Source organism: Ranitomeya variabilis, chromosome 4, assembly GCF_051348905.1.
Source record: "Ranitomeya variabilis isolate aRanVar5 chromosome 4, aRanVar5.hap1, whole genome shotgun sequence".
Lineage (NCBI taxonomy): Eukaryota > Metazoa > Chordata > Amphibia > Anura > Dendrobatidae > Ranitomeya > Ranitomeya variabilis.
The window spans coordinates 695,140,560-695,167,123 of NC_135235.1; the positions used below are offsets into that span (position 1 = coordinate 695,140,560).

Below are 26,564 nucleotides of genomic sequence, written 5' to 3' on the forward strand. Positions count from 1 at the left end.
AAGAGAGATGCCGTAAAGTGGCTACCAGGTACACATAAAATTGCCCTTTTTTATGCGCTAAACGCTCTCATTTTTCATATTTCTAGTGCAGTAATGCAGTTAAATTTTCATGTTTCATGTTTGCATGTTTCAGCGCTACAGTGTGCTACCTTATTTGCTTGAATGTATAGGAGTTGGCGACTCTAGGTTTAGCACCTGTTCACACTTAGTCTATGTATAGATGTGACGGTCAGTTTTTTCATGTGTATTATTTAGCTTTCTGACCGAGCACTCCGCCTTCTAGTCACAGGTGTTTTAATTACAGCAGGTCCATTACCCCTCCACAGAGAGAGAATGGTAGTCTCACAAGAGGTTTTCATAGTCACCCATTCAGATGGAGACGTTTATTCTCAGTGAGGAAGGAGATCGTAGGACCTGGTATAAGAGAGATGCCGTAAAGTGGCTACCAGGTACACATAAAATTGGCCTTTTTTATGCGCTAAACGCTCTCATTTTTCATATTTCTAGTGCAGTAATGCAGTTAAATTTTCATGTTTGCATGTTTCAGCGCTACAGTGTGCTACCTTATTTGCTTGAATGTATAGGAGTTGGCGACTCTAGGTTTAGCACCTGTTCACACTTAGTCTATGTATGGATGTGACGGTCAGTTTTTTCATGTGTATTATTTAGCTTTCTGACCGAGCACTCAGCCTCCTAGTCACAGGTGTTTTAATTACAGCAGGTCCATTACCCCTCCACAGAGAGAGAATGGTAGTCTCACAAGAGGTTTTCATAGGCACCCATTCAGATGGAGACGTTTATTCTCAGTGAGGAAGGAGATCGTAGGACCTGGTATAAGAGAGATGCCGTAAAGTGGCTACCAGGTACACATAAAATTGGCCTTTTTTATGCGCTAAACGCTCTCATTTTTCATATTTCTAGTGCAGTAATGCAGTTAAATTTTCATGTTTCATGTTTGCATGTTTCAGCGCTACAGTGTGCTACCTTATTTGCTTGAATGTATAGGAGTTGGCGACTCTAGGTTTAGCACCTGTTCACACTTAGTCTATGTATGGATGTGACGGTCAGTTTTTTCATGTGTATTATTTAGCTTTCTGACCGAGCATTCAGCCTCCTAGTCACAGGTGTTTTAATTACAGCAGGTCCATTACCCCTCCACAGAGAGAGAATGGTAGTCTCACAAGAGGTTTTCATAGGCACCCATTCAGATGGAGACGTTTATTCTCAGTGAGGAAGGAGATCGTAGGACCTGGTATAAGAGAGATGCCGTAAAGTGGCTACCAGGTACACATAAAATTGCCCTTTTTTATGCGCTAAACGCTCTCATTTTTCATATTTCTAGTGCAGTAATGCAGTTAAATTTTCATGTTTCATGTTTGCATGTTTCAGCGCTACAGTGTGCTACCTTATTTGCTTGAATGTATAGGAGTTGGCGACTCTAGGTTTAGCACCTGTTCACACTTAGTCTATGTATAGATGTGACGGTCAGTTTTTTCATGTGTATTATTTAGCTTTCTGACCGAGCACTCCGCCTTCTAGTCACAGGTGTTTTAATTACAGCAGGTCCATTACCCCTCCACAGAGAGAGAATGGTAGTCTCACAAGAGGTTTTCATAGTCACCCATTCAGATGGAGACGTTTATTCTCAGTGAGGAAGGAGATCGTAGGACCTGGTATAAGAGAGATGCCGTAAAGTGGCTACCAGGTACACATAAAATTGGCCTTTTTTATGCGCTAAACGCTCTCATTTTTCATATTTCTAGTGCAGTAATGCAGTTAAATTTTCATGTTTCATGTTTGCATGTTTCAGCGCTACAGTGTGCTACCTTATTTGCTTGAATGTATAGGAGTTGGCGACTCTAGGTTTAGCACCTGTTCACACTTAGTCTATGTATGGATGTGACGGTCAGTTTTTTCATGTGTTTAAGAGTTAGATCCTATTGGTCACCACCTTCTCACTATCAGAAATGCGGTTTTTACACTGATCCGCAGTCTTAGCATGTGATGGATTATTCCTGAGAGATCATGCATTATCAGATAGATCAATCCTTGCAAACTCTTAGTTTGTTTGCCATCCCTGACCATTTTAAATGATTCATGGTTAACAAATATAAAGTATAGCAAGTTGAGAAAACGTGTATTTATAGAGTTCCCTCTTTCTCTACTTCCAGATGCAGCAGTATTATTATAAAGTATACATATATACTTGTCTAGGCACATTAATACAGAGGAGTGCAAACAGCTCCAAGTATTTAGTAAGGTAGAGTGCTGGGTTTTATGGCAAATCTGAAACTGCTGCACAAGTCCTGTGTAGCAGAATGACCTGCAGCATCTGCAGGGATGGCAACAAGAGTCCAGAGACCCTTGAAATGGCGGGAACCGACGAACCAGCTATATTATCAATAAGGGAGCGCTGAGCTCATTTCTCAGAGCTCACACCGTGCTTCCCCCTCAGGTACCTCCAGGATATAGCCGCACTGCTCCGTCAGTCCCTCCAGGAGCAAAGTCCACAGCTCCATGCCTCCTACCACCCAAGCGCACAGTAGAAAATGTCCACCTTCCTCCACAGGCCTTATGTCCCATGAGAGTTTAATCAGAACCCGACACACCAGAGTCGCGGACCGCACTTCTCCAGGAGCCGGAGACCTCCAAGAGCCCAGGGAACTACACTGCTTGCAGGTAAACTCACTTTAACAAAGTCAGGATTGTGACATGATTATAGGAGCTCGGTCTGGACATGTCCTCTCAGCTCCACTACACCGCCACTCCCTCCTGTGTGAATTCTTTGTTGGCTAGAAAGATTGTTTCTTCACAAAACATTTTCCGCATTATGAACATGAAAATGGCTTCTTCCCTGTGTGAGTTCTTTGGTGGGTAACAAGATGTGCTTTCTGGTTAAAACATTTCCCACATTCTGAACATGAAAAAGGCTTCTCTCCTGTGTGGGTTTTCTGGTGGCTAACAAGATTCACTTTGTGGTTAAAACATTTCCCACATTCTGAACATGAAAAAGGCTTCTCTCCTGTGTGGGTTTTCTGGTGGCTAACAAGATTCGCTTTCCTGTTAAAACATTTCCCACATTCTGAACAGGAAAAAGGCTTCTCCCCTGTGTGAGACCTATGATGTCTGACAAGAACTGATTTATCTAGAAAACATTTCCCACATTCTAAACAGGAAAAAGGCTTCTCCCCTGTGTGGGTTTTCTGGTGGCTAACAAGATTCGCTTTGTGGTTAAAACATTTCCCACATTCTGAACAGGAAAAAGGCTTCTCCCCTGTGTGAGATCTATGATGTCTGACAAGAACTGATTTATCTAGAAAACATTTCCCACATTCTGAACAGGAAAAAGGCTTCTCCCCTGTGTGAGATCTATGGTGTCTGATAAGAACTTTTTTTTCTGTAAAACATTTCCCACATTCTGAACATGAAAAAGGCTTCTCCCCTGTGTGAGATCTATGGTGGGTAACAAGATTTGCTTTCTGGTTAAAACATTTCCCACATTCTGAACAGGAAAAAGGCTTCTCCCCCATGTGGGTTTTCTGGTGGCTATCAAGAGTCGCTTTCCTGTTAAAACATTTCCCACATTCTGAACATGAAAAAGGCTTCTCTCCTGTGTGAGTTTTTTGATGGGTAACAAGATGCGCTTTTTGGTTAAAACATTTCCCACATTCTGAACAGGAAAAAGGCTTCTCCCCTGTGTGGGTTTTCTGGTGGCTATCAAGAGTCGCTTTCCTGTTAAAACATTTCCCACATTCTGAACATGAAAAAGGCTTCTCTAATGTGTGGGTTTTCTGGTGGCTAACAAGATTCGTTTTCCTGTTAAAACATTTCCCACATTCTGAACATGAAAAAGGCTTCTCCCCTGTGTGGGTTTTCTGGTGGCTATCAAGAGTCGCTTTCCTGTTAAAACATTTCCCACATTGTGAACATGAAAAAGGCTTCTCCCCTGTGTGAGTTTTTTGATGGGTAACAAGATGCGCTTTCCGAATAAAACATTTTCCACATTCTGAACATGAAAATGGCTTCTCCCCTGTGTGAATTCTCTGGTGACTGACAAAATCTGATTTCTGGTTAAAACATCTCCCACACTTGGAACAAGAAACTACATTGTTTGCTTTTTGAAGGTTTTGTTGTTTGAGAAAGGACTGTACTAGGGGAAAACTATTTCCATATTCTGATAATGAAGATGTCTTCATTGCTTTAGGAGCAGTTCCTTTTTTAATGCTTATTTTGTGACTTTGATTTTCCTTAGTAGTAGGTAATGAATCAGAAGACAGGACCTTTTCCAAAAGATCAGATGACAGATCTTTGCTGTGATGGGATGGTGGTGTATCTGGAGTAATGGCATTCACTTCAATTGTATCCTGTGGGATCTCAAGATCATCTGATTTAAACATTGAAGATGTCAGCTGTCCTGCTGATCTCCTGGTACGGTCATCTGCCAAGAATAAAACCAATTATTATTTTAGAATAAAATATCCTTGAATTTTATATTTTTGAACATTTCTACTTAAATGGTCTGTAAAAATGGAAAGTTATACAAAATTATTTAATTATTCACCAAGACAATGACAGTTTACAGTTTACTAGACTGTGCTCAAACCACATTAAGCATCCATGCTTTTGGCATCACTATAGGAGAAGAAACCACTTATTTTACGGCATGTGTATCTCCTGTAGCACAATCTGGGAACTATGTGTTGGGTAATAACTTGGGATATTTGCAATTTTCATTTTCCAACATCCACTGTGCGTGCTAATATCTGGAAACTGCCAATGGAGTCAAAATAGTCACTATTCCTATAGATTAATTCATTGAGGGTTATAATTTACAAAATGGAGTCACTTTAAAGGGATTTCATCCGCTCTGGTTTTCTGCAATTTTGTCATATTAGGGATTCTGCAAATTTTGTCATATTAGGGATTCTGCAAATGGTGTTTCCCATCTCCTCTGGTATCTGCTCCTGCAATGTCTGCTTTGGACACCAGACGCGGCTTACTCATTCTGCAGGCGATGCTGGTAACAGAGATGGGGTTGGAACCAGAAGCTGTTGGCAGTGCAGGGTCTATCCAGCCACTAAGATTAGGGAGCCTGTCATCTGTAGTACCATCCAGTCTGGCAGTATGGGCATGTGTGCTGTCAGCTGCAGTAATCTGCTCCCTGTTTTAGACAATTGGAAAGCACCACACCTTTTTTAATCAGATAAATTTCTATTAACCATAAGATTCACAACAGTTCACATGTTCATACTCATTTTATGTTTTACAGTAAATTAACCCCCCCCCCCCCCCCATGGAGACCATATCAGGTGGAAACAATAATTCATCCATAGTTGACAATATCAACCAGAGTTCCAGTTTACCAAAAGTTGTACTCTATACTGGTATAACATTAATTAATCCTATCCATCCACGGCAGCCATAATGAAGAGAATAAATCCAGCCGTCTCTCCTGGTGTAAATACTTTTCTCAAATTCAATTATGTGGCTCTTTTGAGCAATGAATTTGCGTCCGGACGCAGGCTCCTCTCTAACCCAATATTTTGCAATCAGTTTCCTTGCAATAAACAATCTTGCAATTACAATTTTAGTTGTATTGCCAGTTAACATTTCCTCCACATACCCTAATATACATATCAACGGATGTCGTATGTCGCATGTGGTATGTCGCATGTGGCATGTCGCATGTGGCATGTCGCATGTGGCATGTCGCATGTCATGTCGCGTATGTCATGTCGCATGTCATGTCGCATGTCGTATGTCGCATTGTGCATGTCGTATGTCGCATGTTGTACATCGCATGTCGCATGATGTATGTCGCATGTTCAATGTTGCATGTTGTGCATGTCAAATGTTGTATGTAACATGTATGTTGCATGTTGTATGTTGCATGTCGCATGTTGTACGTCGCATGGTGCACGTCGCATGGTGCATGTCGCACGTCGCGTGGTGCACATCGCAATGGTGCATGTCGCATGGTCAATGTTGTATGTTGTGCATGTCAAATCTCGTAACATGTAGGTCGCATGTTGTATGTCGCATGGTGCATGTTGTATGTTGTGTGTTGTATGTGCACACAGTCTAGACGAGCCCAGCTCTGCTACATCTGGATGCCTGACAAATACTTGCTTTTCAGGCATACTGATCACATGGATTTATTTGGAGAAAAATTATTTGTATTGAGCTTTTCAAATATTTTAGTAGTCCATTTAAAATGGGCAAGGCAAGGGGCAAGGGACGGGGAAGTGGCCATGATGCTGATGGTGAACGCAGAGGATGAGGCCCAGCTGAAAGTGAACAACAAAGAGCCACATCTTCGCGCTCGACCTTCCTGTCCTACTTTCTAGGGGACCGCAGCACACCACTATTGAAGCCACAGCATTGTGAAATGATTGTTGGTTGGATAGCGAATAATGCTTCCAGTCACTAAGCCACCACCACATCTTCCACACGGTCAAGTATGAGTAGCCGTGAGTGAGGACCAGATATTACCCACCCTGATCTTCCTTCCTACCATCATGCCGAGTGCCCTGAGACAAATGATCCCGCACTTGGACACTCCGAAGAGCTGATCAGTTTACCCTTTAAAGATTCCGGACTCTCGGCCGGTCAATTTGAAGTGGGGCCACATGAGATCGCATGTAGCGATGCCTAAAGATTTAAACAGCCACGGTCACACGAAGGCGATGGTGGGAAAGTGTCACAAGAGGTGGACGATGAGACAATTGCCAGAAAGTCAGGAGGAGGAGCAGGGTGCAGATGTGGAGGACGAGGTGGTGGATGACTAAAGTATCTGACCCAACCTGGCAGAACGACATGCAGAGCGAGGACAGCAGCACACATGGGAAAGGAGGCATATCACCCCAACAGGCAGGAAGAAGCAGTGTGGTGGCCATAGACAGAAGGCGTGCATCCATTCCCCGTAACACCAACATGACGGAAGTTGCCATTCCAACTGTTAGATCTTCCAGAGTCAGGTTATTTTTTTAAAGACTCTGCCGATAACCCTTGAGCTGGACCTCATCTTTAAAGTCAAATGAAGGATGAACTTGTACCCTCAAACCACGTGGAACGATTTGTTGGTTCATATAATTCTCAAGAGAGGATTTGTTCCACCATATTTTGGTCTTCTTGTATAGAGCATTCCTATATAGTCGAATTGTTTCCTTAACAGTTTTATTAGTATCCAAGAAAGGGGTGGAGGTCCCCTGTCTGAAAAAATGTGATGCCTTAGACTGCCAGGAGCGTTCCCTGGCTTTGAAATCCATTAGAGTAAAGTTGCAGATAATCTGTTTACTAAGCACAGATATATTTATTAATCCCATAATCCAACAATTAAATTGGCAATAGCACTTCGATCATGGATGCTTACAAACGTTTACCTAATAAGGTATGAAGTGACTAGAAGATAAGTGAATACATTTTTTTTTTTTTTTTTTTTATTAACAATGTTAAAAACAGATAATATTATATAAAAAGACAGAAAGATGTAATAATGGGACCTCCAAAACAAGTCAGGGCGTGACACTTGAAAAGTGATGGGCGCCGAACAAAGACCATTGACAATCTCCCCATTCCCACCCTCTGCTGCTTACCACTCCGCCCTCCTAATTACTTTACACCCGCCCTTAGGATATAAAAACCTACTCCCCTACCTAGTCTCCATCACGCCCCCCTTTATGAAGAAGCAGTCATGCGAAACGGCGCTCGTCGGGCGCAGGACGTGACACCATCATCTCCCCAGGCTGCCCAAACCCTCATTTACTAAATTCAGGTAAACTCTGACTGGTCTTCGACCAGCTGTATTATGTGCTAATCTATTTTCTACATCTCTTGCATGTACTGCTTACCTACCCTTATAACTGATTGCCATCAAGTAGAGGATCGGTGAGCTCTCCCGTGTGGTGTTGTATATAGAGGATCAGTCAGCTCTCCTGTGTGGTGTGGTATATAGAGGATCTGTCAGCTCTCCCGTGTGGTGTAGTATATAGAGGATCTGTCAGCTCTACTGTGTGGTGTAGTATATAGAGGATCTGTCATCTCTACTATGTGGTGTAGTATATAGAGGATCTGTCAGCTCTCCCGTGTGGTGTAGTATATAGAGGATAAGTCAGCTCTCCTGTGTGGTGTGGTATATAGAGGATCTGTCAGCTCTCCCGTGTGGTGTAGTATATAGAGGATCTGTCAGCTCTCCCGTGTGGTGTAGTATATAGAGGATCTGTCAGCTCTCCCGTGTGGTGTAGTATATAGAGGATCTGTCAGCTCTACTGTGTGGTGTAGTATATAGAGGATCTGTCATCTCTACTATGTGGTGTAGTATATAGAGGATCTGTCAGCTCTCCCGTGTGGTGTAGTATATAGAGGATCTGTCAACTCTCCCGTGTGGTGTTGTATATAGAGGAACTGTCTTCTCTCCTGTGTGGTGTAGTATATAGAGGATCTGTCAGCTCTCCTGTGTGGTGTAGTATATAGAGGATCTGTCAGCTCTCGTGTGTGGTGTGGTATATAGGATCTATCCGGTGTGGTATTTTTAAACTGCATGGTGGGCCCCAAGAATGATTTTTCTCTGGTGGGCCCAAGGAACTCTAGTCCGATGCTGCTTTTGAATGCTAAGACTATCGCTCAGGTTTTTGATAATGAGATCATGAAGCTTCACGGTGTTCCCTCCGATGTTGTGTTACATCGGATGATCCAATTTGTTTCCAAGTTCTAGAAAGTTTTCTGTTCTCGACTGGGGTGCAGCTGTTCTTTTCCTCTTCTTTCCATCCTCAGTTGCATGGACATTCCGAACACATTAATCAGAATTTTAGAGGCTTATCTCAGGTGTTTTATCTCTGAAAACCAGGAGGATTGGGCATCTTCCTTACCGTTGGCCGAGTATGCTATTAATAATCATTGCCAAGAATTTACCGGCAGGTCACTATTTATTTGTGCATACGGTTTACTTCCACAGTTTGGTACTTTTAGTGAGGGAGGGGGCTTCAGGAGTTCCTGAGGAGGAATGTTTTGCTTTATCTTCCTCCTCTGTGTGGCAAGGGGCTCAGAGTAATTTGAGGATCATGGGAGACAGGTAGAAACGTATTGCTGACAGGAAACACTCGACAGGTCCAGACCTAAATGTGAATTACTTTTTGTGGATATCAACCAGGAATATGAAGTTGAAGATCCCTTCCTGGAAGCTGGGACCTAGGTTTATTGGTCCCTTTAAAATAACCACTGTCATTAACGCTGCAGCTTTTCTTCTTGAGTTACCTCAGGCTCTTAAGATCCACAAGGTGTTCCACAGGTCTTTACTCAATAAATATGTAGAACCTCTTGAGTCATCTCCCTGCTGCCTCTCTCAATCCTTACTGATGGTAATTTGGAGTTCCAGATTTTGATGATTGTTTATTCCCATCTTCAGCGTTGTTTCCTGTTGTACTACATGCACTGGAGGTGTTATGGTCCAGAAGAGAGGATGTGGGTTTCTCAATCAGAGGTGAATTCCCCTAGGCTGGTTCGTTCGTTCCATGCCTCATCCTGAGAAACTAGGTCCTGAGTGTCCGGAGGCCACTCATACAAGGGGAGGGTACTGTCACGGGTGCATCAGTCAGTCATTCTGGATCCGGCTACAGAAGGTCATTGCGCTGAGCTCTGCAGGCAATTTCTGGATCTTGTATCTCTGTTGCAAAGTGATATCCTTCTCCCTCTAGGACATAGCAGTGATCTTCACTACTGCTGATTAACACACCTTTGCTGGATGTTTAAATTCCTTTAGTCGCTTCAGCAAGGAGCCGGTGATAGTTCTACTATTTCCCTTTGTCTGGTTGGAAGTACTTGTAATCAACTAGTTCCTTCTTGGTGTTCTCTTGGAAGGATAGCTGGCGTGATCTCTTTGGTGTCTTCTCAAGCTAGAAGAGGGTCTATCGCTAGGGGCAGCCAGGGATTAGGCTCCTGCTCGACGATAGTTGAAGAACCAGGAGTGGCTACTTGGTTTTTGCTAGAGCTTCTCATAATGGAGTTAGGCTTGTACAGCAGATAGCCGTCGGGTAACAGTCCTGGGCAGTCCCTGGTACTGTAGAAGCTCACCCAATGGGTCAGGATGGCAGTCAAGGACATGGATTCGGAGTCACGGGCAGTACAGGATTTGGATACTGGTAGACCAGCTATAGGAGAATATACAGATGGTATGGATTCTGGCTCACCCAGATGACAGACACTGATCCTTGTTCAAACAGTGCAGATTTTGAGACAAGCCAGGAAGGACACTGGTGCTAATTCAATCAACACAGGTTTCAGGAACATATTTAGACAACATGGGAATCAGGAACAGGTTATGGACCAAGGACCTGGCTACATACTACTTACATACACAGACTAAGTAGAGAAAATACAGGAGTTGTTCAGGCACCTCCCTACTAACGCTGCCGTCACAATAGCAGTATTTGGTCAGTATTTTACAACAGTATTTGTAAGCCAAAACCAGGAGTGGAACAAAGAGGAAAAGTCTAATAGAAACATATGCACCACTTCTGCATTTATCAGCCACTCCTGGTTTTGGCTTACAAATACTGATGTAAAATACTGACCAAATACTGATAGTGTGACGGCAGCCTAAGGAGGGTGCTTTACATACAAGTGCTTCTCACAATATCAGAAAATCATCAAAAAGTTAATGTATTTCAGTTCTTCAATACAAAAAGTGAAACTCACATATTACATAGAGTCATTACAAACAGAGTGATCTATTTCAAGTGTTTCTTTCTGATAATGATGATGATTATGGCTTACAGCCAATGAAAACCCAAAAGTCATCTCAGTAAGTTAGAATACCTTATAACACCAGCTTGAAAAATTATTTTAAAATCGAAAATGTTGGCCTACTGAAATGTATGCTCAGTAAATGTGCTCAATACTTAGTTGGGGCTCCTTTTGCATCAATTACTTCATCAATGTGGTGTGACATGGAGGCGATCAGCCTGTGGCACTGCTGAGGTGTTATGGAAGCCCAGGTTGCTTTGATAGCAGTCTTCAGCTCGTCTGCATTGTTGGGTCTGGTGTCTCATCTTCCACTTGACAATACCCCATGAATTCTCTATGAGGTTAAGGTCAGGTGAGTTTGCTGGCTAATCAAGAACAGTGATACTGTTATTTTTAAACCAGGTATTGGTACTTTTGGCAGTGTGGACAGGTGCCAAGTCCTGCTGGAAAATGAAATTTTCATCTCCAAAAAGCTTGTCGGCAGAGGGAAGCATGAAGTGCTCTAAAATTTCCTGGTAGACAGCTGCGCTGACTTTGATCTTGATAACACACAGTGGACCTGCACCAGCAGATGACATGGCTCCCCAAACCATCACTGATTGTGGAAACTTCACACTAGACCTCAAGCAGTTTGGATTGTCTGTCTCTCCACTCTTCCTGCAGACTCTGAGATATTCATTGCTAAATGAAAAGCAAAATTTACTTTCATCTGAAAACACCACCTTGGCTCACTGAGCAACAGTCCAGTTCTTTTTCTCCTTGGCCTAGGGAAGACGCTTCTGGCATTGTCTGTTGGTTACAAGTAGCTTGACAAGGAATGAGACACTTGTAGCCCATGTCCTTGATACGTCTGTATGTGGTGGCTCTTGCAGCAATGACTCGAGCAGCAGTCCACTCCTTGTGAATCTTCCCCAAATTTTTGAATTGCCTTTTCTTAACAATCCTTTCAAGGCTGTGGTTATCGCGGTTGCTTGTGCACCTTTTTCTACCACACTTTTACCTTCCACTCAACTTTCCATTAATATGCTTGGATACAGCACTCTGTGAACAGCCAGTTTCTTTAGCAATGTCCTTTTGTGGCTTCCCCTCCTTGTGGAGTGTCAGTGACTGCTTTATGGACATTTATCAAGTCAGCAGTGTTTCCCATGATTGTGGAGCTACTGAAACAGACTAAGGGACTTTTTGTAAAGCTTAGGAAGCCTTTGCAGGTGTTTTTCGTTAATTATTATAATTGACTGAAGTAATGGCTTTTGGGGTTTCATTGGCTGTAAGCCATAATCATCAACATTAACAGAAAAACACTTGAAATAAATCACTATGCTTGTAAGAACTCTAAAATATATCAGTTTCACTTTTTGTATTGAAGAACTGAAATAAATTAACTTTTTGATGATATTCCAATTTTGTGAGAAGCACCTGTACCTGATGCCTACCAGCTTTTGGCTGGAGCAACTCCCAAAGTGCGAGCACTGCCCCTTTAAGAATCGGAGCGAGTGTACGAAGACCTAGAGAAGCAGGAAGGCACAACAGGGAACAGATAGATCGCCGACTGGCCGGGACATTGAGCATTTTGGCATCCGTGCCACAGGAGTGAGAATGACCACACTGGGACATCGGAATCGCCTTTACAAATGTAACAGCATCGTTACCCTCTGATTTCTCTTACAGGCCCATTATAATATTTTTCTTCAAGTGATTTTCTAACCTGTCAGCACAGTCTACTTACGCTGTTATGACCCCAATGGCAGAGGGTCTCAGAAGTAATTACCAAGTCTGCAAACACAAAAAACCAGCTCATAGGACAGTGGTAACTGGACTGACCGTATAACTAATCCTAGCACCACAAATAGCAGCAGCCGGGGAACGTGCCTACGTTGGTTCTAGACGTCTCGCGCCAGCCGGAGAACTAACTAACCCTAGAAGGGAAAAGATAGACCTTTCTTGCCTCCAGAGAAAAGACCCCAAAAGTTGGATACAAGCCCCCAACAAATAATAACGGTGAGGTAAGAAGAAAAGACAAACGTAAGAATGAACTAGATATTTAGCAAAGAGAGGCCCACTGACTAATAGCAGAATATAGTAAGATGACTTATATGGTCAGCAAAAACCCTATCAAAATTTCCACGCTGGATATACAAGAACCCCCGAACCGTCTAACGGCCCCGGGGGAGGATACCAGCCCCCTAGAGCTTCCAGCAAAATCAGGAATCACATTTAGTACAAGCTGGACAAATAAATAAGAGCAATGCAAATAACCAAAAAACAAGGAAGCAGGACTTAGCTTAATTTAGCAAGAACCACAACCAGCAGACAGGAGCAAACAGAAAGGAACTGATTACAACGATGCCAGGCACCAGACTGAGAATTCAGGAAGTTTATATAGCAACACCCCTGGACTAACGACCCAGGTGGGTGCCAAACTAGGGAAAGACAATCCCAGAGTCATATCACTAGTGACCACAAGAGGGAGCCAAAAAAGTCTAATTCACAACAGTACCCCCCCTTTAAGGAGGGGTCACCGAACCCTCACCAAGACCACCAGGGCGATCAGGATGAGCAGCGTGAAAGGCACGAACTAAATCGGCCGCATGCACATCAGAGGCAACCACCCAGGAATTATCCTCCTGACCATAGCCCTTCCACTTGACCAGATACTGAAGCCTCCGCCTGGAGAGACGAGAATCCAAGATCTTCTCCACCACATACTCCAACTCGCCCTCAACCAACACCGGAGCAGGAGGCTCAACAGAAGGAACCACAGGTACAACGTACCGCCGCAACAAAGACCTATGGAACACGTTGTGAATGGCAAACGACACAGGAAGATCCAAGCGAAAGGACACGGGATTAAGGATTTCCAATATCTTGTAAGGACCGATGAAGCGAGGCTTAAATTTAGGAGAGGAGACCTTCATAGGAACAAATCGAGAAGACAGCCATACCAAATCCCCAACACGAAGTCGGGGACCCACACCGCGGCGGCGGTTGGCAAAACGCTGAGCCTTCTCCTGTGACAACTTTAAGTTGTCCACCACATGATTCCAAATCTGCTGCAACCTATCCACCACAGAATCTACCCCAGGACAGTCAGAAGGCTCCACATGTCCCGAGGAAAAACGAGGATGGAAACCAGAGTTGCAGAAAAATGGCGAAACCAAAGTAGCGGAACTAGCCCGATTATTAAGGGCAAACTCAGCCAACGGCAAGAAGGTCACCCAATCATCCTGATCTGCAGAAACAAAACACCTCAAATAAGCCTCCAGAGTCTGATTAGTTCGCTCCGTTTGTCCATTAGTCTGAGGATGAAAGGCAGACGAAAACGACAAATCAATGCCCATCTTAGCACAGAAGGATCGCCAGAACCTGGAAACAAACTGGGATCCTCTGTCAGACACGATATTCTCAGGAATGCCATGTAAACGAACCACATTCTGAAAGAACAAAGGAACCATATCGGAAGAGGAAGGCAGCTTAGGCAAAGATACCAAATGGACCATCTTGGAAAAGCGATCACATACCACCCAGATGACAGACATGCCCTGAGACACCGGAAGATCTGAAATGAAATCCAAGGAAATGTGTGTCCAAGGCCTCTTCGGGACAGGCAAGGGCAAGAGCAACCCGCTGGCACGAGAACAGCAAGGCTTAGCTCGAGCACAAGTCCCACAGGACTGCACAAATGACCGCACATCCCGTGACAAAGAAGGCCACCAAAAGGACCTAGCCACCAAATCTCTGGTGCCAAAAATTCCCGGATGCCCTGCCAACACCGAGGAATGAACCTCGGAAATGACTCTGCTGGTCCACTTATCAGGAACAAACAGTCTGTCAGGTGGACAAGAGTCAGGTCTACCAGCCTGAAATCTCTGCAACACACGTCGCAAATCCGGAGAAATGGCTGACAAGATTACTCCCTCTTTAAGAATACCAACAGGTTCTGCGACTCCAGGAGAGTCAGGCACAAAGCTCCTTGAAAGAGCATCAGCCTTCACATTCTTTGAACCTGGTAAATACGAGACCACAAAGTCAAAACGGGAGAAAAACAATGACCAACGGGTCTGTCTAGGATTCAGGCGTTTAGCAGACTCGAGATACATCAGATTTTTGTGATCAGTCAAGACCACCACACGATGCTTAGCACCCTCGAGCCAATGACGCCACTCCTCAAATGCCCACTTCATGGCCAACAACTCCCGATTGCCAACATCATAATTCCGCTCAGCGGGCGAAAACTTCCTAGAGAAAAAAGCACATGGTCTCATTACAGAGCAACCAGGGCCTCTCTGCGACAAAACGGCCCCTGCCCCAATCTCAGAAGCATCCACTTCAACCTGAAAGGGAAGTGAGACATCAGGCTGGCACAAAACAGGCGCCGAAGTAAACCGGCGCTTCAACTCTTGGAAAGCTTCCACGGCTGCAGGAGCCCAGTTAGCAACATCAGAACCTTTCTTGGTCATATCCGTCAAAGGTTTAACAACGCTAGAAAAATTAGCGATAAAACGACGGTAGAAGTTAGCAAAACCCAAGAACTTCTGAAGACTCTTAACTGACGTGGGTTGAGTCCAATCATGAATAGCTCGGACCTTGACTGGGTCCATCTCCACCGCAGAAGGGGAAAAAATAAAACCCAAAAAGGGAACCTTCTGTACTCCAAAGAGACACTTTGAGCCCTTAACAAACAAAGCATTCTCACGCAAAACCTGAAACACCATCCTGACCTGCTCTACATGCGAGTCCCAATCATCAGAAAAAAACAGAATATCATCCAGATAAACAATCATAAATTTATCCAGATACTTCCGGAAAATATCATGCATAAAGGACTGAAACACTGAAGGAGCATTAGAGAGCCCAAAAGGCATCACCAAGTACTCAAAATGACCTTCGGGCGTATTAAATGCAGTTTTCCATTCATCTCCTTGCTTAATGCGCACAAGGTTGTACGCACCACGAAGATCTATTTTGGTCAACCACTTGGCACCTTTAATCCGGGCAAACAAGTCCGACAACAGAGGCAAAGGATACTGAAATTTAACAGTGATTTTATTCAGAAGCCGATAGTCAATACAAGGTCTCAAAGATCCGTCCTTCTTGGCCACAAAAAAGAATCCCGCACCAAGAGGGGAAGAGGATGGACGGATATGCCCCTTCTCCAGAGATTCCTTGATATACGAACGCATTGCGGTATGCTAAGGTACAGACAGATTAAATAATCTTCCCTTAGGAAATTTACTACCTGGAATCAAATCTATAGCGCAGTCACAGTCCCTATGAGGAGGGAGAGCACTGGACCTGGACTCGCTGAATACATCCTGATAATCAGACAAATACTCAGGAACTTCCGAAGGAGTAGAGGAAGCAATAGACACCGGGGGGGAATCACCATGAATTCCCTGACAGCCCCAACTTGACACAGACATTGCCTTCCAATCCAAGACTGGATTATGGGTCTGTAACCATGGCAGAACCAAAACGACCAAATCATGCATTTTATGCAGCACAAGAAAACGAATCACCTCCCGATGTTCAGGAGTCATGCACATGGTTACCTGTGTCCAAAACTGCGGTTTATTTTCCGCCAATGGCGTAGCATCAATACCTCTAAGAGGGATAGGATTTACCAACGGCTCAAGAACAAAACCACAGTGCTTGGCAAATGACAGATTTATAAGACTCAGGGCAGCACCTGAATCCACAAACGCCATAACAGGGTAGGAGGACAATGAGCAAATTAAAGTCACAGACAAAATAAATTTAGGTTGCAAATTACCAATGGCGACAGGACTAACAACCCTTGTTAGGCGTTTAGAGCATGCTGATATAACATGTGTAGAACCACCACAGTAAAAACACAACCCATTCTGACGTCTATGATTTTTCCGTTCATTTCTAGTCTGAATTCTACCACATTGCATTAAATCAGGTGTTTGTTCAGACAACACCACCAGAGGATTAGCGGCTTTGCGCTCCCGCAAACGCCGGTCAATTTGAATAGCCAGCGCCATGGAATCATTCAGACTTGTAGGAATGGAGAAACCCACCATCACATTCTTAATGGCTTCTGAAAGGCCATTTCTGAAATTAGCGGCCAGAGCACACTCATTCCACTGAGTAAGCACGGACCATTTCCGAAATTTTTGGCAATACACTTCAGCTTCATCCTGGCCCTGAGAAATAGCCAGCAAGGCTTTTTCTGCCTGAATTTCAAGATTGGGTTCCTCGTAAAGCAATCCGAGCGCCAGAAAAAACGCATCAATATTTGCCAATGCCGGATCTCCTGGCGCTAGCGAGAAAGCCCAATCCTGAGGGTCGCCCCGCAAGAAAGAGATAACAATTTTAACTTGCTGAGCTGAGTCTCCAGATGAACGGGGTCTCAGAGACAGAAACAATTTACAATTATTCCTGAAATTCCTAAACTTAAATCGGTCTCCAGAGAACAGTTCAGGAATAGGTATTTTAGGTTCAGACATAGGACTACTAGTAACAAAATCTTGTATGCCCTGCACACGAGCAGCAAGCTGATCTACACTTGTAATCAAGGTCTGGACATTCACGTCTGCATCAAGCACAAGCCACTCAGAGGTAAAGGGGAGGAAGAAAGAAAAAAAAAAAAAAAAACTCAGAATTTCCTTTCTTATTATCCCACTTCTGCAATGCATTAAACATTCAACTTGGGCCTGGCATACTGTTATGACCCCAATGGCAGAGGGTCTCAGAAGTAATTACCAAGTCTGCAAACACAAAAAACCAGCTCATAGGACAGTGGTAACTGGACTGACCGTATAACTAATCCTAGCACCACAAATAGCAGCAGCCGGGGAACGTGCCTACGTTGGTTCTAAACGTCTCGCGCCAGCCGGAGAACTAACTAACCCTAGAAGGGAAAAGATAGACCTTTCTTGCCTCCAGAGAAAAGACCCCAAAAGTTGGATATAAGCCCCCAACAAATAATAACGGTGAGGTAAGAAGAAAAGACAAATGTAAGAATGAACTAGATATTTAGCAAAGAGAGGCCCACTGACTAATAGCAGAATATAGTAAGATGACTTATACGGTCAGCAAAAACCCTATCAAAATTTCCACGCTGGATATACAAGAACCCCCGAACCGTCTAACGGCCCGGGGGGAGGATACCAGCCCCCTAGAGCTTCCAGCAAAATCAGGAATCACATTTAGTACAAGCTGGACAAATAAATAAGAGCAATGCAAATAACCAAAAAACAAGGAAGCAGGACTTAGCTTAATTTAGCAAGAACCACGACCAGCAGACAGGAGCAAACAGAAAGGAACTGATTACAACGATGCCAGGCACCAGACTGAGAATTCAGGAAGTTTATATAGCAACACCCCTGGACTAACGACCCAGGTGGGTGCCAAACTAGGGAAAGACAATCCCAGAGTCATATCACTAGTGACCACAAGAGGGAGCCAAAAAAGTCTAATTCACAACATTACGCTGTCATTTGGCCTCAAAACAATCCCAAGACATTTCAGGACTAAACATCATAGCGACAGTTCCCTTTTTAGGGTGCGGGGTATAAATATGCTCAATGTTAATATCCGTGACGGGAATTTGTTTAAACGTTTGGGCCAACTGGAAACACATTGGATTTGGTCCCTCAATACCGTATACCCTGCAGGTCTGAATGAGAACATTAGTTATGCTCCCTTCCTGTAGTCGCTGCACTGGTGTGCTTAGTGTGCCTTCTTGCAATTTGTGCACATTTTGTTTTAATTCTTTTATTGTTGTTCTGTTTTTAATTCACCTTTTTATTACTTAGGATTCCCATATCGCTATACTGAATTGGTTATTGTGCTTTTGGAACTCATCTGGACTATGTGACATGGAAATTGAAGCTGATGGACTGCTATTTTTGTCATTTTTCCCTACCCTGATAAAGCCATCGTTTGGGTTCTTCCCTTCCCCATTGGGGTGTAGGGGACATATGCGGACAAGCTGTTAGTACTGTTATTACTTTTTATGATGCTATCATCAATGCTCATGTGCCTTGTGGGACTGTACCATGTTATATTGTTTTGTTTATGGTCATTGTATTTTATATTATTATTTGATATATTATATTATGTAAAGTGGTCACAGTCTCCTCTTGGCCAATGTGTCTATCTCTTTGTACAATTCATTTTTATAACTGCATTTGTCCGTATGTTTTATTTGATATGCTGTTATATCTGCATATCTCCTTGTTGTCCTTCTACGCTAATAGTTGCTTCTAAACGCTTCTGTTTGCCCTTTCCATTGCCCCTATTGTAGATGGCGTCTACGCACTGATCACTTTAGGCGCATGCGCCGCTCTGTTACTGCTCCGTCCTTCTCTGACAGCCGCGCATGTACTTCCGGATCACATGGGGCCCCATGCGTTTCCGGTCGTCGTTGTTTGGCGTGCTGGACTGGGCGGAAGCAGTGTGTTGCGGTGGCGTGCAGTCTCCATTATGGGTTTCCTATATATACTCCTCTATGCCCATTCTATGTACGTGCCCCCCTGAGAAAGGTATCCTAACCGAAACGCGCGTCAGGTGGATCGGGGTCCCCATACTGCGGAGGTTTACCACGGGATCGCTATTACCAGGTGATGTGTAGTAGTTCATTTATGTGCCTTTACCTGTATAATCACTGGTTTATTTACATTTCTTCCATGTACTCTGGATGAAGTTCTGCTATCCTGTGGGGCTGTGCCTCTGTGAATTGCACTATATACCATCTTTTTATAGTATACTTTAAATTCTCTGCAGCTGGGGATCGCCGTACCTTGGGCTGGTTTATTGTTCACATGTTGCTGCTGGCATTTTTGTCATCTTTTAGCCCTTTCTAACACTAACTCTCTGGTTGTTATATGTATAATTTTATCCAATAAAGTGTTGTTCTATGTTTGGACTCTATGACTGCGTGGTGCTCTTTTGTCTTTGTCATTTGGCTTTGTAGTTTACAGACCTGGACAGGTAATGGTCAGTGCCTCCTAATTTATGTTGGTAGGTGGATTTCCCAGATTGTAAGCTCTATAGAAAAAAGCTTTCAATACCCAGTCATTTGGATAGTGTGACATGACTGAACTACTTCTTTACTTCTCTATACTTAGTGGTTTCTACTCACCTGGGTGGTCACAAGTAGGAATCTCCTCTTTACACCGCTCATCACCCGTCACATGTGTCTCTGTAGTATTAATATGGGTCAGATCTTCACCCTGAAACATATATTGTATCAATCACAGAGAGACGAAGAAGTCACATATGTGATCAGCTCTAATCCTGCCATCTCCACTGTTATGATTACACAAGTATAAAACATAAAACTGGTGGATAAAACAAGACTGAGCACAAGACCTTCACAACCGTCTACACATCATAGGGGAGATCTCCTGACACCTTCTCTCCATCTACCTGATGATCCTGAGGAACACTGGGATCTTCTTGTTTACAGTCCTGTGGAAGAAGAGGACGGGGACATCTCTCTGGTGTTGTCCTCTTACTGGATAGATCTGGAGGAAACACATACAGGGACTGAATTCATTCTTTACATACAGATAATTATAGGCCGTGTGTATTTAGTCCTATTACCTGGTGATGTGAGGGGCTGGGGAACCTCCATCATGACGTCCTTGTACAGATCTTTGAGTCCTTCTAAATACTCCCACTCCTCCATGGAGAAATAGACAGCGACATCCTGACACCTTATAGGAACCTGACACATACAATGATACCGTCATCCCCCGATCCCTTCATAGCATTACTGTATAATGTCCCAGCATTCCCAGCAGTGTCACCTCTCCAGTCAGCAGCTCAATCATCTTGTAGGTGAGTTCTAGGATCTTCTGGTCATTGATGTCCTTATGTATCAGGGGGTGAGGTGGAGGCCCCGTGATTGGGCTCAGGGGTCTTCCCCATCCCTCAGACACAGGGTCCTGACAGCGCTCACTAGAGGTCTTCTTCACTACTATGTAATCCTGGTTATGGAGAGACACATTAATAAATCTCACTACAGACATTTCCAGAGTCCTCACCTCTCCAGTTCTGTCCATCTGTTATTCCCATAGATAAGAATGATGTAATGTGACGTCATCAGAATCTCTCACCTCTCCAGTAAGCCGGAAGAGGATCTCTAGGGTGAGGTGTAATATCCTCTCCGCCATCTTGTCTCTGTCCATATTCATCTTTGATGGATAAGCCAAAAAAATTCTCTTCTATGGAAAGATCTTCACTGAGAAGATCCGAGACCTGAATGAGAAGATGAGCCGATGTAATATCATAAAAATCCTGTGTAATAATACAATTACTGGAGATAATAAGGGAAACATATGAGATTATTTTACACTATTTAGTTTTCTTCTTTGGAGCCTCCAGCACCGACCTCCACCCGCAGAGCCGCACTCCACATAGAGAATAATGGAGCCTCCAGCACCGACCTCCACCCGCAGAGCCGCACTCCACATAGAGAATAATGGAGCCTCCAGCACCTACCTCGCGCACTCCACATATATGGGTAGAAGCTAGAGTGTATGGGCTCCTTCCAGGTGTGAAGTCATTTCCGGGGGTCTAGGCTCAACCCACATATATGGCTTTTCTGTGTGTACAGGACCTGTGATGAGGTCACAGGAGGGGAGGAGTCAGGGGTCACATGATCAGGGGCCTCAGTGTATGCAGGACTCTGCTGTGCTGGTTGTCATGGTGCTGGATGAGGGGACGTTTATGTGTGGGGTCAGGAGGGGTTTACAGTGTGGATGTAGTGGAGCCGTGTGTGTACGAGAGCAGAGTCGTGTGTATGAGGTGTATGGAGCAGAGTCGTGTGTGTACGAGATATATGGAGAGAAGCTGCCTGTGTACAGGTTGTACGGTGCTGAGTTGTTTGTGTATGGACAGGAGCCATGTTTGTACTGAGCAGAGCCGTGTGTGTATGGAGCGGAGCTTTGTTCGTTTTATAAGTAGATTTTTTTTTTTATAAAACAATGATTGGATCCATCTCAATATTACATGTATTGTTCCCGAATATTTCCCTCTATTATTCCTATCTGTGTATGTTAGGGCTAGCGGAACGCACCGAGTAAATATAGATGTTTATTATTATTGGTGCGTTCGCAGCCCGGGGTCCACCGTGCAGGAGAACCTGCTGCTAGTGAATGGCGGCACTATTTGGCGGTATAGGCTAGCTCTGTTACTTCACAGCGTAGCCGTGAAAGGAAAGCACTGCGCCCTGTTAGACTCACAGGAGCACAAGCTAACTGCCGAACTGATAGCAGTCAGGGGTCATGCAAACATACAATCTCCTCCCCGGAGGTGCCGGTATTCTAGGGGCTTATTTCAGCCGGGTCCCTGAATACAATCACAGAGAATTGGGAATATTCACAATGGGATTAAATTCCTCACATTCAGTGAGATAAAATCTAAATACAACTTACCCTCTTCTGAACTGGTCCTTATTATTATGCTAAAGGACAGTATACAAAAACTCCTGACCGGTAAAGCCTTGAATCTTGTAATCCTTTCTTCACTGCCGTGCAACCTAAACAATAAAACATTTGGAGCCGAAGTAACCTATATATATATATACAGTGCCTTGCGAAAGTATTCGGCCCCCTTGGAACTTTTCAACCTTTTCCCACATATCATGCTTCAAATATAAAGATACCAAATGTAACTTTTTGGTGAAGAATCAACAACAAGTGGAACACAGTTGTGAAGTTGAAGAAATTTATTGGTTATTTTAAATTTTTGTGGAAATTCAAAAACTGAAAAGTGGGGCGTGCAATATTATTCAGCCCCTTTACTTTCAGTGCAGCTAACTCACTCCAGAAGTTCATTGTGGATCTCTGAATGATCCAATGTTGTCCTAAATGCCTAATGATGATAAATATAATCCACCTGTGTGTAATCACGTCTCTGTATAAATGCACCTGCTCTGTGATAGTCTCAGGGTTCTGTTTGAAGCACAGAGAGCATCATGAAGACCAAGGAACACAACAGGCAGGTCCATGATACTCATTTATCAGGAGGACAATGAGTAAATAACATACCAAAACTATTAATTCAGATTAAATAGCTCTTTTTATTTGATGCCATAAAATTAAACATAAATACAAAAGGTCATTAATATAAATTCATGTGAATCACTCTAAAGTGTTAAATATGACACAGGGTAGAGTAGGTCTGACTAAAGGTGCTGAACAAACAATGGGGGGTCATCATACTTCTTTTATATTACATGCTTGAATAGTCACCAAAGTAAATATATTACTGCCCAAGCAGATTCCTTCCCCCTTATATTGCCGCATTCACACCATCTGCTGTGGATAGTTGATGCAATAAGGTGCCGATTGCCACTATCAAAACCCAATATCCACATCACATACTACAGACCGCTTAATCCCTCATTGGTATACTTAAAAGATAATTCCGTTTACCCATAATAAGGTGAGGCGTCCTCCTCCAGCCTGTGTCAAGATCCCCAACGCGCGTTTCGCGTGCAAAGTATGTCGCTTCCTCACAAAAATAAACTTTTCACCCCCAATTTTTATTTTCCCAAGGGTACCAGAAGAATTTGTACCACAAAAGTTGTTGTGCAATTTGTCCTGAGTAAGCTGACACCCCATATGTGGGGGTAAACTACTGTTTGGGTGCATGACAGAGCTCGGAAAGGAAGGAGCGCCGTTTGACTTTTCAATGCAAAATTGGCTGAAATTAAGATGGGACGCCATGCTGCATTTAGAGAGCCCCTGATGTGCCTAAACATTGAAACCCCCCCATTTTGGAAAGTATACCACCTAAGGATCTTATCTAGATGTGTTGTGAGAGCTTTGAACCCCCAAGTGTTTCACTACAGTTTATGATGCAGAGCCGTGAAAATAAACTTTTTTTTTCCACAAAAATTATTTTTTAGCCCCCAGTTTTGTATTTTCCCAAGGGTAACAGGATAAATTGGACACCAAACGTTGTTGTGCAATTTGTGCTGAGTACACTGATACCCCATATGTGGGGGGTAACCACCGTTTGGGCGCATGGCAGAGCTCAGAAGAGAAGGAGCGCCATTTGGAATGAAGACTTAGATGGAATGGTCTGCAGGCGTCACATTGCGTTTGCAGAGCCCCTAATGTACCTAAACAGTAGAAACCCCCCACAAGTGACCGCATATTGGAAACTAGACCCCCCAAGGAACTTATCTAGATGTGTTGTGAGAACTTTTAACCCCCAAGTATTTCACTACAGTTTATAACGAAGAGCCGTGAAAATAAAAAATCACTTTTTTCCTACAAAAATGTTTTTTTTAGCCCCTCAAATTATTATTTTCCCAAGGGTAACAAGAGAAACTGGACCCAAAAAGTTGTCCAATTTATCCGGAGTACGCTGATACCCCATATGTGGGGGGAAACCACCGTTTGGGCGCATGGCAGAACTCGGAAGGGAAGGAGCGCCATTTGGAATGCAGACTGTTGTGAATTCCGTTCTAGTGCTCCATCCTGTGGTTACGAATAGTATTTTTGGAAGTTCTGCTCTTGGGCTCCCTCTGGTGGTTTCGAGTGGAACTTAGCAGCTGCTTTCACTAATCGGTTCCCTGGCCTTGTTATTTAACTGGGCTCTAGTCTGTAGTCGATGCCAGCTGTCAATGTTTTTCTGTTGGATTCAGTCCTCTCCTGGATGTTCTCTGTTGGCCAGTCCATTTCAGCTTAAGATAAGTTCTGCTAGTTCTTGGGTGTTTCCCTGCTTTTGACCTTCTGTTCTAGTTTAAGTTATGTCTTTTTTGTCCAGCTTGTCATGATGAAATATTCCGGCTAGTTGGAAGCTCTGGGGTAGCAGATTTGCTCCTCCACACCGTGAGTCGGTGTGGAGGTTATTTTTGTAAACTCTGCGTGGATATTTAGTTTTTATACTTACCGCACAGTATCCTTTTCTATCTCTGTCTATTTAAATAGTATTGGCCTCCTTTGCTAAAATCTAGTTTCATTTCTGAGTTTGTCATTTCCCTCTCCACTCACCGTCAATATTTGTGGGGGCTATCTTTCCTTTTGGGGGTTTCTCTGAGACGAGATAGTTTTCCGTTTCCATCTTCAGGGGTAGTTAGTTCTTAGGCTGTGAAGAGGCGTCTAGGCAGAGATAGGAACGTCCCACGGCTATTTCTAGTGTTGGTGTTAGGAGTAGGGATTGCGGTCAGTAAAGCTACCACCTCCTCAGAGCTTGTACATTATTTGTTTTACCCACCAGGTTATTTCAGTACTGCTCCGTAATCACCAGGTCATAACAGTGATTGCTTAAAATACAAAACCCGGCACTCAACTTGATGGTGTGAGGAAACAAACAGATTTATTGCGTCCCAAATCCAACAAAAACGTTTCGGTCTCGCAACGGGACCTTCATCAGTAACTGAAACAAGTGTATATATACAATAAAACATTGGGAAAATACAGAATATAACAAAACCAAAGTATATACAATATATGCAATGCACATTACTATGGCAGTTTATGGTAGTGCGTGAGGTTTATGCGCGTGGAAGAGTGACCTATAACGTGGCAAGAAGTACGTACCGTAATTTGGGATAATGTCAGGGGAAGGTGACTATATGACCTGTCTGGGAGTAGATGTGGACCAGAGTAAGCAGACATCACAGAGAGTATCACACAGGGGGGTAGAAACATGTTCTAATACCTACCAGGAAGATGAGTCGATATAGTACGGACTCCCCAATAGTGGGAGAAAGGTATTTAGCCTGAAAAGGGTAAGAGAGGGGAAGGAATGAGAAAGGAGGCTCCTTGAACTGATCTTGGAAGGTTCGTCTGAGGTGGAGGAAGGTATACATAATTACCTGTGTATGGGCTTATCATCGCGGCGTCCACCGCTGTATGTGGTGTAAAGGGGAGGGCTAAGGGGCTCTATTTATAGTAAAAGCGCCAGAAGGGCGTGGAAAAGGAGACTATTAGAGCGCTATACCGCTCTGTATGTGAGAGGAAATGGGCAGAAGTGACGCACCGGAAGTGGCCGGTCACATGAATGGTGGCCTGAAATCGCCATCTTGGAGGTGGAGGAGTAATGTTAAATGTTGTATTGCGCATATGCGCAAGTGTGTGAGCCGAATATATATATTGAGAGGGGGGCCCAAAGTCTCTGTTTATAATAAATGCGCAAGGGGGGGATAGGGAAAGGGGGCTAAAGTAACACTATACCGCTCTGTGTGTGAGCGAAGAGGGGCGGAAGTGGCATACCGGAAGTAGCCGGTCACCTAAGTGGTTATATGAAATCACCATCTTGAAGGTGGAGAAAAGATGATAAGCATACTACTGCGCATGTTGATAAGCGCAAGTGTGTATGCTGGATACATGGACTAAAAGTGCATAATGGGTTTGATGTTAATTAATAAGAATGACCCTGGTGTACATAACTATGGTGATGTTATAATGTGGATAGATGTAGTATGTACAAGGGAAGCCCTATGTATAATAAAAGGGGGCTAACGTGTGAGCTAATCAGAGAGGGACATCTGGAGGGAAAATGATTAGAAAATTGCCCCATATGCGTAGATAAGGTGCGCATAACAATGAAAGAGGCCCCAGACAGGTCGGTGACACATGGTATAATTGATGTGAATAATTTTATTGTCTTATCAACTGAATATAGCAAATAGTGCTGTGATATAATATACCAGAATAGAGCAGGTGGAATTAGGTATAACAAAGGACGGAAGGACGTGACGATCCAGAGCGAGGTGATGATAAGTGAGTGGAACGGTGCCCGTGATCCATAGTGATGGTAATTTCAATAGAGGCGACTCTGAAGGGACAAAGAAGAGCGAATTAATAACAATGCATGTCACTGAAGATATCACT

General features: G+C 43.6%; 1 protein-coding gene across 3 annotated transcripts in view; it reads right to left on the minus strand.

The window, feature by feature from the left end:
* Positions 1-2,012: 2,012 nt before the first annotated feature.
* The window catches only part of LOC143767657 (uncharacterized), a 104,559-nt gene continuing 80,007 nt past the window's right edge, over positions 2,013-26,564 (minus strand). The window contains exons 1-7 of one of the 3 annotated variants that reach the window (XM_077256117.1): positions 21,214-21,283; positions 20,829-20,970; positions 20,520-20,699; positions 20,314-20,437; positions 20,137-20,234; positions 19,850-19,940; positions 2,013-4,438 (exon numbers count right to left, since the gene is read on the minus strand). In XM_077256117.1, coding sequence (XP_077112232.1) covers positions 2,829-4,438; positions 19,850-19,940; positions 20,137-20,234; positions 20,314-20,437; positions 20,520-20,699; positions 20,829-20,906 — 2,181 coding nt within the window. In that variant the 5' untranslated portion in view covers positions 20,907-20,970; positions 21,214-21,283 and the 3' untranslated portion in view covers positions 2,013-2,828. Of the gene's footprint in view, positions 4,439-19,849; positions 19,941-20,136; positions 20,235-20,313; positions 20,438-20,519; positions 20,700-20,828; positions 20,971-21,065; positions 21,284-26,564 lie in introns of those variants that run through there. The other 2 variants (XM_077256119.1, XM_077256116.1) reach the window with 2 other exon arrangements.